This window comes from Oncorhynchus kisutch, linkage group LG16, assembly GCF_002021735.2.
Source record: "Oncorhynchus kisutch isolate 150728-3 linkage group LG16, Okis_V2, whole genome shotgun sequence".
NCBI lineage: Eukaryota > Metazoa > Chordata > Actinopteri > Salmoniformes > Salmonidae > Oncorhynchus > Oncorhynchus kisutch.
The window spans coordinates 15,687,732-15,705,863 of record NC_034189.2 but is presented as its reverse complement, the minus strand read 5'-3'; the positions used below and the strand labels follow the sequence as shown (position 1 = coordinate 15,705,863).

The 18,132-nt window shown below is 41.7% G+C and overlaps 1 protein-coding gene across 1 annotated transcript in view; it reads left to right on the top strand.

The window, feature by feature from the left end:
* The window catches only part of ndrg2 (NDRG family member 2), a 35,319-nt gene extending 17,187 nt beyond the window's left edge, over positions 1-18,132 (top strand). Inside the window, exons 2-16 of the mRNA XM_020504014.2 lie at positions 3,355-3,448; positions 5,720-5,761; positions 5,982-6,087; positions 6,332-6,452; positions 6,548-6,610; positions 6,863-6,923; positions 8,802-8,888; positions 9,967-10,023; positions 11,621-11,724; positions 12,230-12,268; positions 13,499-13,550; positions 13,657-13,704; positions 14,283-14,318; positions 14,429-14,480; positions 14,847-18,132. Of these exons, the coding sequence (XP_020359603.2) occupies positions 3,374-3,448; positions 5,720-5,761; positions 5,982-6,087; positions 6,332-6,452; positions 6,548-6,610; positions 6,863-6,923; positions 8,802-8,888; positions 9,967-10,023; positions 11,621-11,724; positions 12,230-12,268; positions 13,499-13,550; positions 13,657-13,704; positions 14,283-14,318; positions 14,429-14,480; positions 14,847-15,010 (1,107 nt within the window). The 5' untranslated portion in view covers positions 3,355-3,373 and the 3' untranslated portion in view covers positions 15,011-18,132. The remainder of the gene's footprint in view (positions 1-3,354; positions 3,449-5,719; positions 5,762-5,981; positions 6,088-6,331; positions 6,453-6,547; positions 6,611-6,862; positions 6,924-8,801; positions 8,889-9,966; positions 10,024-11,620; positions 11,725-12,229; positions 12,269-13,498; positions 13,551-13,656; positions 13,705-14,282; positions 14,319-14,428; positions 14,481-14,846) is intronic.

Below are 18,132 nucleotides of genomic sequence, written 5' to 3'. Positions count from 1 at the left end.
TTCATGATTTTTAAACGGAACACATTTAGTTACATATGGCAGCTGTACTGACTACTCCACCGAACGGTCAGATTATATCCAAAGCCTGTGTAAACACAATTATCCAGGGAGAGCTATTTTCTGATGCGGTAAAAGCTGATTTTGCATGTCAGGCTACCAAGCGCTTCAGGACCGATAACGCAAGCTAAGCAGCTGTTGAATAACATCCATAATACAAAGAGCAAACTGTTGAGAGCTAGAGACAGAGATAGAGAGGGGGGGGTTCAGTTCCCCCATAGCTCTCTCCCTCGCTCTCTCCATCTCTATGTAGTGACAGACGGTCCCTCCTGTGCAGTTTAACCATTTTTACACGCTCTAGAACACACTGACTCACACACAGGGAGAAAGATAGATTGAGAGGGGGAGAGAGTGTGATTGAGAGGGGGAGAGAGTGTGATTGAGAGGGGGAGAGAGTGTGCTTGAGAGAGAGAGAGGAAAAGAGAGCGAGAGAGAGAGAGAAAGAGGGGCGGACAGAAAGAAAGAGGAGGGTGGGAGCAAAAGAGAAAGGAACAGAGATAGCAAATGACAAATTGGCTGTATATACATACAGTACCTTAAAGTATTCATATCCCTTGAATTGTTTTAGAAATGACAATTGTTTTGTCACTGGCCCAGACCAAATTAAAAGTGGAATGATGTTTTTCAATAGTTTTACAAATTAATTACAAATGACAAGCTGAAATGTCTTGAATCAATAAGTATTCAACCCCTTTATGGCCCCTAAATAAATTCAAGAGTAAAAATGAGCTTAACAAGTTACCTTACATACGTTGAATGGACTCACTCTGTGTGCAATAATACTGTTAACATTATTTTTTTATGACTACCTCATCTCTGTACCCAACTCATTAAATTATCTGTAAGGTCCCTCAGTTGAGCATCGAGATTCAACCACAAAGACCAGGAAGGTTTTTTAATGCCTCGCAAAGTAGGGCACCCACCATGAGGCCAATGTTAACTTTAAAACAGTTAAAGAGTTTAATGGTTGTGATGAGAGAGAGAGAGAGAGAGAGGCTAATACATAATCAACCTACCCGCTAGTCGCATGACTGAATGATTGCCACATTCCAGTCAATATCTAACCAACCAGCTCTGGCACATGACACATTGTGGCTGATCATTTTGTGAAACAGTGTGATGCAATGCTGCTGCCTGTGTAGAGCTCCGGTCTGAAGTAGTACACTATATAGGGAATTTGGGATGATGTCACTGTTTGTTGATTTGCAGAGAGCTGATTCATATTGTTATCCATGGCTTGTATTGTAATTGAATTACTTGTGTACAACCAAATTGTACCGGGTGATTGTCTCTCGGAATAATTATCAGTTACCATTCCATAAAATTACTTTCATGTCATGTGGCATTAGATTGGACATTGGTCGCTCGCTATTAAAATGTTAATTTCAGTATTTGAAAGTAACAATATTATGAAGGCGATAAAATATCTTCTACATTCTGAATAATAGAGTGGAATAAAGACGCTTGTGAAGTGGTAGCATCGCCGCCTCCGGCTCACGTATCTATGCTGTCAGCAAGGGTTGGAATCCAGCCAACTGTCCTTTAAAACAACCTCTCTCTATCTTCACCCACTGTCATCCTCTCTCTCTAAAAATGGAAAATGTCATACAAATCTATATATGTGACCCAGCACCCCTTTTCAGTCTTATGTAGCAACATTTGAAATTGTGTTTCTGTATCCTAATCTGACTTTGGTTCAGGTCATGTTGTTCTTCACATTACCGTCTTTGGTAAACACACACTATATCAAATAAATATGTTTATTTGTCACATGCACAGGATACAGAAGGTGTATTTTTGAATGTGTGAAATGGTTACTGGCATAGTCGCAATATCAAAAACAGAAAGTGTCCAGATAAAATATTTATCATTATTAGATGATGCTTACCCAGACACACTTGCCTAAATTGATGGGTCATGTGAAAGAGAGGCTATAGCCATCCCCCAGCCACTTCTAGCTACATGGATGGGTCTCAATTGTCTACACCTGTTCACATGTTCATGAAATAAAATAAATGGCCGTAATCACCCCAAGACACACCTGGCTAACTTGATAGGCCATGTACTCATCTGGTGAAGTGGAGTCTTGCTTGGACATGTAAATTAGCTGCTAAACAATGAACCATAATGCAGTACTAGCAATACAAATGGATGGTCATATCGTAGCACCCCGTATTATCGGCATATTCAACAGCTTTTAAGACATATATTACCTTCAACACTGTTATCTTGTGATCAAGCCGTCAATGTTTTGGGATTATTGGTGTTGTAAAAATGTTAGCTAACGTGTTAGCAATTAGCATGTTTAACATTTCAGTGGAAATACTACTATTTGATAAGCGGTTCAGTGAAAAAAATAATTCCGGTATTATCGGCATACGGACCCCAGTTATTGTCCACCTTACTATTTTGTTCAATTACAAGATATGTCTGTTTAATTTTGTTCAAAAAAGAGACAATAACCTCATATCCAAAGTTTTGTTGAGAGCAGTAGCAACACTTTTGCCAAAAAACACATATTGATGAGAATGATTAATTTCCTGAAACGGGTAACATATTTAAAAATGTAACCTTCTTCTTCTCTGAGTGATATCCTGTCCCTAAATTGCAACAGCCTGACGGAATAGAAAACACACATCTAGGGAAGGGATGTGCCAATGGTTAGCCACAAGCCAAGCTACAGCCCGCCATGTCATCATTCATCAGCCTTCAATGTGCACTTCCTCATTTCAGACAGGCTACTGTTTTGGGCATGGTCAATTTGATACGGAAAGAATACAAAAACAGGCTATATTATTAGGCTCACAAGTTGATGTGGTATTTATCAAACAGGTGACAGTGATGATTATATTAAGACGATTCAGGAGTACTCAACCTCCAAGTCTCTGTGGAGAGAGATATGTAGGGGGGAGATAGGGAGAGATGGGCAGAGTGTCGAGGGATGTTTGAGACACACAGAGACACAGGCACCTTAGGGGCCACACACACACTGGGATTACAGTTGAATAATGTCACCTTGGCACTGCATTCTGCCTAAAGTGGCACTATGTATGTCCCTCTCTGCTTGTTCTGTTTCTCTCTCTCTCTCTCGCTATCCCTCCATCATCCCTTATTCTTCCCAGTTAATTATGTTGCAAACTTTAATTAGTAAATCACTTCCATGAAGTCGTGCGGAACTGCGAAAGTCCCAGTGGATTAAGGCAGAGTGTGTGCGTGTGTGCGTGTGTGCGTGCGTGCACGTGAGAGACGCTCAAATTGTAATGCGTTTTCATTCATAAACGTGTGTATCTTCTCTAGGGCTTGAACAAGTGACGCCATGACGACGGAGATGCAGGAGATCGCCATCACAGAGGAAAAACCTTTACTTCCTGGTCAGCCCGATCCTACAAAGGTACATACATACACACTGCCACATGCAGGCTGACACATCCAGACTTCAGAAAGTATTTACACCACTTGATTTCTTCCACATTTTGTTGTTACATGGTGGGATTAAAATGGATTGAATTGTCTTTTTTTGTGTGTCAACGATCTACACAGAATACTCTGTAATGTCAAATTGTAAGTAAAAGTACAAGATTTGTAGAATAAACAATACTAATATATCTTGATTTTATATTTTAAGTATTCATCCCCCTGAGTCAATACATGTCAGAATCCCCTTTGGCAGTGATTACAGCTGTGAGTCTTTCTGGGTACATGTCTAAACACTTTGCACACGTGGATTGTACAATATTTGCACATTATTTAAAAAAAATTCAAGCTCTGTCAAGTTGGTTTTTGATCATTGCTACACAGCCATTTTCAAGTCTTACAATATATTTTCAAACTAATTTAAGTCCGTACTAGGCAACTCAGGAACATTCAATGCTGTCTTGGTAAGCAACTCCAGTGTATATTTGACCTTGTGTTTTAGGTTATTTTCCTGCTGAAAGGTGTTGGAAAGCAGACTGAACCAGGTTTTCCTCTAGGATTTTTCCTATGCTTATCTCTGTTCCGTTTATTTTTATCACAAAAAAACGAGTCCTTGCCGAAGATAAGCATTACCCATAACATGATGCAGCCACTACCATGCTTGAAAATATGAAAAGTGGTACTCAGTAATGTGTTGGATTTGCCCCAAACATAACACTTTCTATTCAGGACATGAAGTACATTTCTTTGCCACATCTTTTGCAGTTTTAACTTAAGTGCCTTAATTCAAACAGGATGCATGTTTTGGAATCTTTTTATTCTGTACAGGCTTCCTTCTTTTCACTCTGTCAGTTAGGTTCGTATTGTGCAGTAACTACAATGTTGTTGATCCATCCTCCGTTGTCCTATCAGCGCCGTTAAACTGTAGCTGTTTTTAAAGTCATGGTGAAATCTCCTTCATTTCCGGCAACTGAGTTAGGAAGGACGCCCATATCTTTGTAGTGATATTGATACACCATCCATAGTGTTATTAATAACTTCACCATGCTCAAAGGGATATTCAATGTCTGCTTATTTCTTTTTTGCCATCTACCAATAGGTGTCCTTCTTTGAGTGGCGTTGGAAAACCTCCCTGGTCTTTGTGGTTGAATTTGTGTTTGAAATTCACTGCCCGACTGAGGGACCATACAGAAAATTGTATGTGTGGGGTACAGAGATCAAAAATCATGTTTACACACCATTATTGCACACTGTTAGCCCATGCAACCTATTATGTGACTTGTTAAGCACATTTTTACTCCTGAACATATTTAGCCTTGCCATATCAAAGGGGTTGAATACTTATTGACTCAAGACATTTCAGCTAGCAATTAAAAAAAAAAAAAGTCTAAAAACACAATTCCACTTTGACATGGGGTATTGCGTGTGACAAAAACATCGGCAACAAAATGTGGACAAAGTCAAGGGGTGTTTTTTTAACCTTTATTTTACTAGGCAAGTCAGTTAAGAACAAATTCTTATTTTCAATGACGGCCTAGGAACAGTGGGTTAACTGCCTGTTCAGGGGCAGAACGACAGATTTGTACCTTGTCAGCTCGGGGATTTTAACTTGCAACCTTTCGGTTACTAGTCCAACGCTCTAACCACTAGGCTACCCTGCCGCCCCGGGTGTGTCTTTGTGTGTGTGACTGCATGTGTTCTCGTGTGTGTACTTGTGTAGTTGCTGGGCTAGGCTGGCTCAGACATGAGAGCTTGGTTGATGTCATAGCCCTGAGGGTGTGTAAGATGAGAAGCTCTTCTGTTGTTGTGCAGAACAGAGCTGAAGAGGAGGGTTGAGATGTGTTGTCTCACTGCTGCCATCTGCTGACGGTGGACTGTTAGGGGAATTACAGACTCAAATGCATGAACCAGGACCATATTCCAAGAGTGTCTCAGAGTAGGAGTGCTAATCTAAGATATCAGGTCCGCCGTGTCCAGAATCATAATACATTGATCTTATTCATTATGATGTAAAATATAGAAACTGACTCTACTTTGTGAATACGGGCACACGACTCATGTTAGTGGGTTGATACTGTGAAAAGTATTTTCCAATGAACAGCTGTACATATTCATTTCACAATTATCTTCCCAGAGAGGTTCCCAGATGTATTTCACAATGATATTGTGTGTCAGAAATATGTCTGGTTCTGCCTACTGTTGTACCCAAAACCAATAGAGACATGAACGGTTTTCTCCATCTTTGTAGGATGTTGAGGCTGCAGCTCGGATACTGTTGGACCAGGGCCAGGTAACACTGTTTCTGAATAAATGACTGTGTGTGTGTGTGTGGCTGTGTGTGTGTGTGTGTGTGTGTTTGTGTCAGTGAAAGTATGTTTGTTCAACATATGTTTGTGTGTGTGTGGTTTTATTTCGATATGTGGAAGAATGTTCACTGTGTGTGTGTGTGTGTGTGTGTGTGTAGCTTAGTGTTACGGTAGTATATGTGTGTAACTCTCTCTCCCTCTCAGGAACACAGTATTGAGACTCCACATGGTCTCCTCCACGTGACTCTCCATGGAACCTCCAACACACGCCGTCCTGCCATCCTGACCTTCCATGACGTGGGCCTGGACAGTGAGTCTCTCTCTCTCTCCTTCTATTACTCTGTCTTTACCTTTCATCTCTGCTTTGTTTCCCTTTCCTCAGTCATCCCCTACAGCAATATGCCTTTTTTAATTTGGAGTTTCTCTTCAGTTCTGCGACTGCCCTTCAGTTTTTATTTTTTATGGTGAATGATTTATGCTTTTCAAGTTCTTACTTTCACTATTTCTTTCTCTCTCGTTCCCATTCTCTTTCTCCTAATCTCTCTCTCTCCCAGGTAAAAGCTGCTTCTCTCCTCTGTTTAAGTTTGAGGAGATGCAGGAGATAGTGAAGAACTTTACCCTGGTCCACATCGATGCTCCAGGCCAAGAGGAGGGGGCTACCGCCTATCCTATGGGGTGTGTGTGTGTGTGTGTGTGTGCGTGTGTGTGTGTGTGTGTGCGCATGTGTGTTTAATTGTTCATATAAACATGTTCTCGCTCATGTGTTTTAGATACCAATATCCATCCATGGAACAAATTGCAGAGATGATCCCTGCTGTCCTGACATATTTCAAGTGAGTCAGACTTATTTCATCTTCATTACATAATACTTGCTTGTTTACTGTCTTGTCCACCACAAAAAAAATGTATTACTTAGTATTCTCAAACGTCTACTGGCATTCACAAGAGACGTGGTCACTATCAGAAACTCTGTCACTAAGTCGGTACTCTGTACTGAAATACAGATCTATATTACAGTCCAGACATGTCTATCCATGTTGTCACTATCAGAAACTCTGCCACTAAGTCTGTACTCCCTGTTCTAGTTTCCGTACTGTCATCGGAATTGGAGTGGGATCTGGTTCTTACATTCTCTCCAGGTTCACAGTGAGTGTGTTCTTATCATGTTACTTCCCCCTGTATCAGTTCATACAGCTGCCCTGCCATAAATCACATTATAAACATGGTAGTTCCAGCACTGAATGCTGATTGGCTGAAAGGCGTGGTATATCAGACTGTATACCACAGGTATTACCAAAAATGACCTTTTACTGCTCTAATTAAGTTGCTAACCAGTTTATAATAGCAATAACAATAATAGTAATATTGCTTAAGTATACCATGCTGTTAGTTATGTTATGTAGTCTCTTGGTACTAGTCTGTGCATTGAAATAACATGGGTTAGTGTAGTGGGGTAATGTTTATCATATAACCATATTATATATACCCCATATTAGACCCATAATAAGACTAAGCAAATAATGGACAAAGTCTATTAGAAAGTATATCTGACTCCATTTATTAACATTCTAGTAGTAAACCCTCAAATGTGATCCGTAGTAAGACTAAGCTATTAGCCCATGAAATGAATTATCTGTCTCCATAAGATGAATCACAATAGGCCAGAGCCTAAAGTTGAACCAGGTGCAATCAGCTCTTATGGGTTTAGCTGGCTAAGATCAAGGAATGGTAATGAGAAGTGAATATCAAATCAAGTATTATTTGAATAACTTTGTAAAATGAATGGATTCACATACAAGGTATAAAGCTCAAGTTACAAACCATTAACAAGCATTGAGGCATTCGTCTAGGCATGTAGATCCTATGTCTATGTGTAGTGAGAATTAGCATCAAACAATATTTTTAAAAAACATTTTTTTTATTGTGTTTGGTTGCTATATTATGTCCATGTTCTCCAACAACAGGTCATAAGAGCAATTGCAATTTCTAATTGATTTCTATTAGAGCAGAGGGTCTGCAAAATAAACATGTTAAAGTGTGTTTAGACCCAATCAGGAAGTAGAGACTTGACTGCAGCTTTAAACATGGATGAAATGGTATATGACTAAATCACTGTTCTGTCTCGAGAGACAGAGCTGTCAACAACATGTATTTCAAACCTGACAAAATCACATTCAAAGATCAGTTTAAAACTATCTTTAGCAGGTCGCCTTCTATCAGATGAGGATGACAGCAACGTTCAGAATAAAACATGTGAGATCTGAAGCTCACCCACTGCTTGTGTGAATCAAATATGATTTACACAAGTTTGTAAACCCAGTCTGAGCAGAGAGAACATAGTTTAGGTTGAGCCTGCATCAGCAAAATCTTGCTATGTGGTTATCTCCTCAGTGTATCCCAGTGCTTGCTTCTTTTTGTCAATTCATACAATTCAGCAGTCTAAACAGTCATTTTTATTATTAGATTTAAAAAAATATATATATATATACCTAGGCAAGTCAGTTAAGAACAAATTCTTATTTACAATGACAGCCTTGGTGGTTCCGAACTTCTTTCATTTAAGAATGATGGAGGCCACTGTGTTCTTGGGGACCTTCAATGCTACACCTGATCTCAATTTTGGGTCTCATAGCAAATGGTCTGAATACTTTCGTAAATAAGGTATTTCTGTGTATCTAAAAACCTGTTTTCGTGTTGTCATTATGGGGTATTATGTGGAGATTGCAAAAAAAAAGAGAAGAAGATTTAATCTATTTAAGAATAAGGCTGTAGTGTAACAAACTGGAGAAGTCAAAGGGTCTGAATACTTTCCAAAGACACTGTTAATACTGACAAATGTTTTACTCTCGCTTTTGTTCTCTCTCTCTCTTTTATTCTCTCTCTCTCTTTTATTCTCTCTCTCTCTTTTATTCTCTCTCTGTCTCTCTCGCTCTCTCTCTCTTTTATTCTCTCTCTCTCTTTTATTCTCTCTCTCTCTCTCTGTCTCTCTCTCTCTCTTTTATTCTCTCTCTCTCTCCTTCTCAGATGGCCCATCCAGACTCAGTTGAAGGTCTGGTTCTCATCAACATGGATCCTGAGACCAGAGGGTGGATGGACTGGGCGGCCCAGAAGGTTACTGTCCATTTAATATGTTTAAAAATATATGTTTTAAAGTCTTTTGTATGAAATATTATCATTACTCAGAAGCCCAGAAGGTAATTTTGTATTTATTATGGATCCCATTTGCAACTACACTTCCTGGGGTCCAGCAAAATAAAGGCAGTATATACCATTTTAAAGACATTTAATTCACAGCACATTAAGTGTGTGCCTTCAGACCACTACTCACCACATATCTACAACACATAATCTATGTATGTGTATAGTGCGTGTGTTATCATGTGTCTGTGTCTATGTTTGTGTTGCTTCACAGTCCCCACTGTTCCATGAGGTGTATTTTTTTAATCTGTTTTTTAAATCTCATTTTACTGCTGCATCAGTTACTTGATGTGGAATAGAGTTTCATGTAGTCATGGCTCTATGTAGTACTGCACGCTCCCATAGGTAGGAATCATTTTTGCTTCCCTCCAGGCCTGAGGGAACACACTTTCTAGTAGGCTTCAATTGAAGATATGGCAAAAAGGAGTGGCAAAATCGTCTGCTATTTTTCTCAGTAATTTTATTGACCACCAAATCCCCTAGATTCAGACTCCTAATTATCCTTACCCCTCTGAAGACTCCATACCAACTTCCACGCCAGTCAGAACTGCTGTGTTTTTATCTCTGAACACTAAATATTGGTTTCTCCATGACTGTAGGATAAGGGGAACAGGGGGTGTGTTCATGAATACTAGCAGCATTTCCATCAATTTGACTATTAGATCAAATATCAGTCCAAGATCTTATTCAATTTGATAATTTCTCTTTTGTGTTCTTGTTGTGTTCCTTTTAAAATTAAAATAGAAACTCAATTATCACCAGAAATGTAAAATTGCTTTCATAAACAGCCATTACGTTCTTGGACAATGGAGGTTTTTGATGAATATTGTTATTGTGAAATGCCAATTTGATAAATGAGCGTTTAGAGGAGGATAACAGCTAGTGGAATTGTATTCATGGTGGTTGTACTGTGCTGTATGATATTAACTAAGCTGTTATTGATTTGTCTTATGTCTCTCTCTTTCTGTCTCCTCTGTCTGTCTGTCTCTAGATCACTACCCTGACCTCCTCCATCACAGAGCAGATCCTGAGTCATCTCTTCAGCCAGGTGTGTGTGTGTGTGTGTGTGTGTGTGTGTGTGTGTGTGTGTGTGTGTGTGTGTGTGTGTGTAAAAAAATACTGTGTTATTATAGAATGTAACCTGATGTGTTTTTTTTTTACTATTGAACTATCTATCTTTATCCTATAAAACACACAATATTTGACATAGTAAGGACATAAACTCAGCAAAAAAAGAAACATCCATTTTTCAGGACCCTGTCTTTCAAAGATAATTCGTAAAAATCCAAATAACTTCACAGATCTTCATTGTAAAGGGTTTAAGCACTGTTTCCAATGCTTGTTCAATGAACCATAAACAATTAATGAACATGCACCTGTGGAACGGTCGTTAAGACACTAACAGCTTAACAGACGGTAGGCAATTAAGGTCACAGTTATGAAAACTTAGAACACTATAGAGGCCTTTCTACTGAAAACACCAAAATAAAGATGCCTAGGGTCCCTGCTCATATGCATGAACGTACCTTGGGTATGCTGCAAGGAGGCATGAGGACTGCAGATGTGGCCAGGGCAATAAATTGCACTGTCTGTACTGTGAGATGCCTAAGACAGCACTACAGGGAGACAGGATGGACAGCTGATCATCCTCACAGTGGCAGACCACATGTAACAACACCTGCACTGGATTGGTACATCCGAACATCACACATGCAGGACAGGTACATGATGGCAACAACAACTGCCCGAGTTACACCAGGAATCCCTCCATCAATGCTCAGACTGTCCACAATAGGCTGAGAGAGGCTGGACTGAGGGCCTTTTGTAAGGCAGGTCCTCACCAGGCATCACCGGCAACAACGTCGCCTATGGGCACAAACCCACCGTCGCTGGACCAGACAGGACTGGCAAAAAGTGCTCTTCACTGACGAGTCGCGGTTTTGTCTCAACAGGTATGATGGTTGGATTCGTATTTATCGTCAACGGACTGAGTTTGTTGTCATTTCAGGCAATCTCAACGTTGTGCGTTACAGGGAAGACATCCTCCTCCCTCATGTGGTACTCTTCCTACAGACTCATCCTGACATGACCCTCCAGCAGGACAATGCCACCAGCCATACTGCTCATTCTGTGTGTGATTTCCTTCAAGATAGGAATGTCAGTGTTCTGCCATGGCCAGCGAAGAGCCCGGATCTCAATCCCATGGAGCACGTCTGGGACCTGTTGGATCGGAGGGTGAGGGCTAGGGCCATTCCCCGCTGAAATGTCCGGGAACTTGCAGATGCCTTGGTGGAAGAGTGGGGTAACATCTCACAGCAAGAACTGGAAAATCTGGTGCAGTCCATGAGGAAGAGATGCACAGCAGTACTTAATGCAGCTGGTGACCACACCAGATACTGACTGTTACTTTAGATTTTTACCCCCCCCCCCCTTCGTCCAGGGACAAATTATTCTGTTTCTGTTAGTCACATGTCTGTAGAACTTGTTCAGTTTATGTCTCAGTTTTTGAATCTTATTATGTTCATTCAAATATTTACATGTTAATTTTGCTGAAAATAAACACAGTTGACAGTGAGAGGACGTTTCTTTTTTTGCTGAGTTTAGTAAGGACAATACTGTTGTGTAATTTCTGTCTTGGTTTATAGGAGGAGATGTCAGCAAATGCAGACCTGGTGAGGTCACACAGAGATCGCATCTCTAAAGCCCCCAACCTCATCAACATTGAGCTGTTCTGGAGAAGCTACAACAGGTACACACATAAACAGTCCCATTCAAAATCCTTTTTCCCCTAAGCCCTAACCTGTGCTCTTTCACTAACCTTAACATGTGGGGGCGGCAGCATAGCCTAGTGGTTAGAGCGTTGGACTAGTAACCGAAAGGTTGCAAGTTCGAATCCCCAAGGTACAAATCTGTCGTTGTGCTCCCGAACAAGGCAGTTAACCCACTGTTCCTAGGCCGTCATTGAAAATAAGAATTTGTTCATAACTGACTTGCCTAGTTAAATAAAGGTTTTATTTTTATATTTTAATTATATATCCCCCCAACCTCCCCCCTCCATAAAGAACCTACCCTGGCTTCTAAACCTAATTCTAACCCTAAACCCCCTAGAAATAGCATTTGACCGTGTGGGGACCAACTAAATGTCCCCAGTTGGTCAAATGTTGTTTTATTTACCAGAAGTCCCCACAAGAATAAACACACAAACACAAACCTACACTAGTGTAACCTCCCCTTCCTCCTTTCCTCTCTTACAGCCGCAGGGATCTGATCATTGACCGTAACAGCAACTTCAAGTACGTATTTTTTTTTTACCCCTTAAATCAGCTGTGACAACAGTGTGGAATATGTCTCTCACTCTATCGCTCTCTTTTTCTCTCTCTTTCTCCCTCTGTCTTGCGCTCTCTCTCTCTCTCTCCCTCTGTCTTGCGCTCTCTCTCTCTCTCTCTCTCTCTCTCTCTCTCTCTCTCTCTCTCTCTCTCTCTCTCTCTCTCTCTCTCTCTCTCCCTCCCTCCTCCTCCTCTGTCTCTCTCTCTCTCTCCTCCCTCCCTCTGTCTTGCTCTCTCTCTCTCTCTCTCCCTCCCTCCCTCTGTCTTGCTCCTCTCTCTTCTCTCTCTTCCTTCTGTCTTGCGCTCTCTCTCTCTCTCTCTCTCTCTCTCTTCCTCTGTCCCTTGCCGCTTCTTCTCTCTCTCTTCTTTCTCTCTCTCTGTCTGCTCTCTCTCTCTTTTTCATCTCTCTCTCTCTTGCTCTCTCTCTCTCCCTCCCTCCTGTCTTGCTCTCTCTCTCTCCCTCCCTCCCTCTTCTTTGCTCTCTCTTCTCCCTCTTGTCTTGCTCTCTCTCTCTCCTCTCTCTCTCTATCTCTTGCTTCTCTCTCTCTCTCTCCTCTCTTCTTCTCTCTCTCTCTCCCTCCCTCTTGCTCTCTCTCTCTCTCTCTCTCTCTCTCCCTCTGTCTTGCGCTCTCCTCTTCCTCCCATTCCCTCTCCCTCTTCTCTCTCTCTCTTCCCTCTGTCTTGCTCTCTCTCTCTCTCTCTCTCTCTCTCTTCCTCTCTATCTTCTCTCTCTCTCTCTCCCTCCTCTGTCTTGCTCTCTTCTCTCTCTCCTCCCTCCCTCTGTCTTGCTCTCTCTCTCTCTCTCTCTCCCTCTGTCTTGCGCTCTCTCTCTCTCTCTCTCTCTCTCTCTCTCTCTCTCTCTCTCCCTCTGTCTTGCTCTCTCTCTCCCTCTGTCTTGCGCTCTCTCTCTCTCTCTCTCTCTCTCTCTCTCTCTCTCTCTCTCTCCCTCTGTCTTGCGCTCTCTCTCTCTCTCTCTCTCTCTTGCGCTCTCTCTCTCTCTCTCTCTCTCTCTCTCTCTCTCTCCCTCCCTCTGTCTTGCTCTCTCTCTCTCTCTCTCTCCCTCTGTCTTGCTCTCTCTCTCTCTCTCTCTCCCTCTGTCTTGCTCTCTCTCTCTCTCTCTCTTGCGCTCTCTCTCTCTCTCTCTCTCTCTCTCTCCCTCTGTCTTGCGCTCTCTCTCTCTCTCTCTCTCTCTCTCAGGTGTCCCGTGATGCTGGTGGTTGGGGATCAGGCACCTCATGAGGAGGCTGCTGTAAGTCTTCTACATACGTTAGACCTACAATGTAACCATCGAATACAGGTCATGTGAATGTCGTGGTGTGATTTAATAAACATGTTTTTCTGTTCTTGTCCACCAGGTGGAGTGCAACAGCAAACTGGACCCAACAACAACCTCATTCCTCAAGGTACTCAAGCTCTACTCATCCCTTTGGTCTGGCATAATAGTCTTGTTTATACTTGCTGCTGATATGCATCGTTTGTTCTGATCTTGTCCACATTCTGATTGTGCCTACGTTTTCAGAAGTATGGTCTTAAAATGTGTCTCATATCCGGCCACTGTCTACATTGCCACTAGATTTCCTGGTCCCTCCCTATATGCATATATTTTTTTACAGCTATTCTGTCAAAATAATATTGATTTTAAGAAACATATTGATGCCATAAGTCAACGGTGCCACCAGTCAATGATTTTAGAAGGCAGGATAATTATGATTGAAATAGTTTCACTGTCCATATCCGTCTACACTTGTAAGATATCCAGACACAATGCATGCCTGACTCCCCCGGAGGTGGTCAGGAAGATGTGATCACAATCGGATCACAATGTGTCTTTAATCGTGTACACCTGTCTGAAAATTTGGGCACAATCAGAATGAGGACAACATTAGGACTTTAGTTGCTGCCACATAGCTCTGGCGTCGGTATCAGACCTCTCTGTCAATGCAATACATCCCAACTTTTCTGTCATCCTCTTCTTCCTCAGATGGCCGATGCTGGTGGTCTTCCCCAACTCACCCAGGTAACACATTTCACACTTAACTGTGTTATGATTCAGATACACAATATTTATCTAAACATTACATATACATTAAGTACAATATAATGTATCTTCTTATTGTCTGCTTACAGCCCAGCAAACTGACTGAGGCGTTCAAGTACTTCATCCAGGGGATGGGCTACAGTAAGTTCTCCTCCGTTTCTAATCTGTGGCAATGAGGAACTGCTGTGACCTATAGTGCTACTGTCTCTCTATATCAATCTAATAATCCTCTCCCTCTCTCCCCTCCTCTCTGTGTCCCCTCTCTCTTTTTCGTCATCTCCCACCTCTCTCTCTTATTCCCTCTCTTTTACCCTCTCTCCCTCTCTTTTACCCTCTCTCCCTCTCTTTTACCCCCTCCCTCTCTCTTTTACCCCCTCCCTCTCTCTTTTACCCCCTCCCTCTCTCTTTTACCCCCGCCCTCTCTCTTTTACCCCCTCCCTCTCTCTTTTACCCTCCCTCTCTCTTTTACCCCCTCCCTCTCTCTTTTACCCCCTCCCTCTCCCACAGTGGCATCGTCCATTATGACGCGTCTGTCTCGTTCGCGCACCGCCTCACTGTCTTCCTCCTACTCCATGGATGGGGAGCGTCAGCGTTCTCGTACCCTGTCTCAGAGCTCTCAGGGTGGGCAGATGCCCCCCAGCCCCTCCCATACCATGGAGGTGTCCTGCTGAAGAGCGAGTGAGCGAGAGAGGGGGAGAGAGAGAGATGGATGGAGAGCTAGAGGGATGGAGAGCTAGATGTATGGGTGGTGGGTGAGAGTGGGACGATAGCATTTGTCACAAACCCACTCCCACATCTCTTAAACCTGTCATTCCCTCAGACCAGCTAACAAAGAGACAGAGGGAGAGATATGCAAAAGTAGATATAGTAAAAGTAGAGGGACAGAGGGAAAATGTAAGACCGTTAATGAAACACTGTCCTCCCACAATTCATCTCATTCTAAAACTGTCCTCCCACAATTCATCTCAACCTCACCTATTCATCTCTTTAGAGAGAAAGAGAGAGAGAGATCTTCACCTAGACAGCGAAGGATAGAGGGAATGGATAAATGAAAATAGGGAATGGAAGAAAGGGAGAATTTAGGAACAAGGGAATATAGAAAAAGGGTAGCAAGGAAAGGGCATTTTAGGGGTGTCGGCCAGTCCTCTCTCCCTCCCTCTATCGGAAAGTCTGTCAGCCAATAGAGCCCTTTAACCTATGGAGTGGGAAGGGTCTGTAGTGACCTCACCGTAGTGTTAACTAATAGTAATAATTATGATAATGAGAAATATGACTATGATATTAATGCTATTAATAATTATACTGACAATGATGTAATAGTAACGTTATAACAATTTTTCTCTTTAATTTTAAAGTTTGAAATATTATGAAATAGAAGAAAAGACGTTAGCAGAAATACTTATAATGAAAATGTGTGTGTGTCAACTCCTCTAATCAATTTGGTATGATTTTTTGTATCGTTGCTTTTTGTAACCTGCCTCAGTGAAGGGGTGAGGCTTCTCATTGGTCATGTGAACCTTAACCATAGCAACAGCCAATGAAAGTCTACTTCCGCCTCGCTGTTGCCGGGTAGATCATGTCTTCCATTAGCCCTGTTCAAGTGACACATTTTTGTTCCCATGAGGGGATTGGGGTGGGCGGGTAAGGGGGGTGTGGTTGTTTGACTGTGTGGAAGCATCTGCATGCCTGATTTCAGCCAATGTGAATATAGACGGAATGTTTCCTTTTCTTTTGTATGCAAATATGGGTTTGTTGGTGTGTGTGTGTGTGCGTGCACATGTGTGTTTGTTATTAAGCTTTTGGGCAAAGATTAGCAGATGACGATGATGAGGATGGATGAAGAAGAGTGACATTGTTAGTGAGTTAACTCCTACACTAGTAAATCAGTAACAAGTGCTTCCAATGCTGCTGGCAGTCCCAGACTCGACCAGCAGGGGTCACTGTGTTTGTCCAATAGTCTTTATGACAACATACATACATGTACCTGCATGCTATGGAGTGAAGTTTCCCTCTAGCTACAGATCTAGGATACGCTTCCCCTCCACCAATCCTAACCTTAACCATTAGTGAAGAAAATGCTGAACTGACCCAAGATCATCATCTGTGGGACAACTTCCCCCTATTCCAGCCTGCATATACCTCACTACTAACATACTTTAGTCTTCATCAAAGAGATAAGATAGCAAATTCCTTGTTGAACAAGCACACTGTACATGTTGTGTGATAGCTAGATGTAGGCATTGCATAGCCCTATAGTGATGCACTCACCGATCAAGACTGACAGCTCAGAGCACCAATACCAAGTCTATGACTTTGACTGACAGCACAGCGAACCAATACCATGTCTGTCTGTTTGACTGTCAGCTGAGAGAACCAATAGCATGTCTCTCTGAAGTCAGGAGGTATGTGGAGTGGACAGTACTGGACTAGAGTATAGAGGTATCCGTATAGAGTAGGGAGTGTGAAATAAGGCATTATTGTGTGGCTCTTTGTGTGTTCCAGGGTGTTTGTGCGCGTTTGTGACTGTGTTTATGTGTCGTGCAAGTGTGTGTGCATTTGAAAGCTCTCATACCTTCTAAGCACAATTTAAGAGACAAGATGAGGAAAGGACAGAACCCATCCCCTCCCATTGGACCTTATAAATCAACAATGAACCAGCCCCTACACTGCCAACTCCCTAACCCTTACGCTACACCCTAACCCTAGAGGATGACTGTCCACCCTCATCAAGTCATACTATAGGAACCCTTCTCTGTATGGATCTCAGAACAGTTAGAAGTGTTGTAGACTTGTCATATACTTCAAAGTCAAAGCTAAAAACAGTTTTATAGGATTGTTTTATAGGATTGTAATACACTTTCAGTGAAAACTGAATGTTAAATTGTCAATGTGATCTGCATATAGTAAAAGGTCATAGACTAAAGGTACATCCATGTGAAGCTTAACACTGCCCTGATCCTAACCAATGGACTGAACACACTGTTATTCGACCCAATTACAGAAAACACTTGGAGAGCTGTGTGTGTTTTCCAGTGTGTGAATGTGTGTGTATGTTTTCCAGTGTGTGTTTGGTTTCCGTGGTTCCGTGCAGTCATTAATATGGCTTATATAACGTTTTAAAAGTATTACTTTCAATTTGAGAAACCTGTTTGCTCGTTTCTTTCCGGTTCTCTTCAGAGTTCCGCCCCCTTCCCCTCTTTTTATAGTAGTCTGGCTGGATGGTTGTTGATGGAGATACTGAGGATAGGTCGGTTAAGGGTATTCTGATGATGATGATGTTCCTAGATAATAATTGGAACATTAAGTTAATGATATATAGGCTCCTCCTAGTCTTGCATTGAGAATCAAGCAATCTGGAATGGGAGCCTCGACTAACAAAGGGGAAATGGGCGGAGCCTAATAGTTTACCAATAAAGGGAAAGGGGGGGTTTACTGTTTGAGTTGAGTGGGCTGGGCTGTGTGAATGTACGCTTGTCCATTTCTTCTTTTTATTTTTACCCTCATTTTTTCCTTCAATCATACTCTTATTTTCCTATTTTGTTGTTGACCATTTAGTTTTATTAAGTGAAGTGTTAGTTTACCGCCTCAGTGTGCTCACAAGTTAGACAAGAGTATGTTCGTTCTTGTGTAACTTTTTTTAGCAACAGCACTAAACAAAAGGGAGAATAATATAAATGATTTTAAAACAAACAGAACACAATCAAATGTACTTGTGTGGCTAATTTGTCTGTGTAATAAAATAAACAACCTAAAACATTAATGAGTAGTAATAAAAGACCAGAAGAAATCTTGA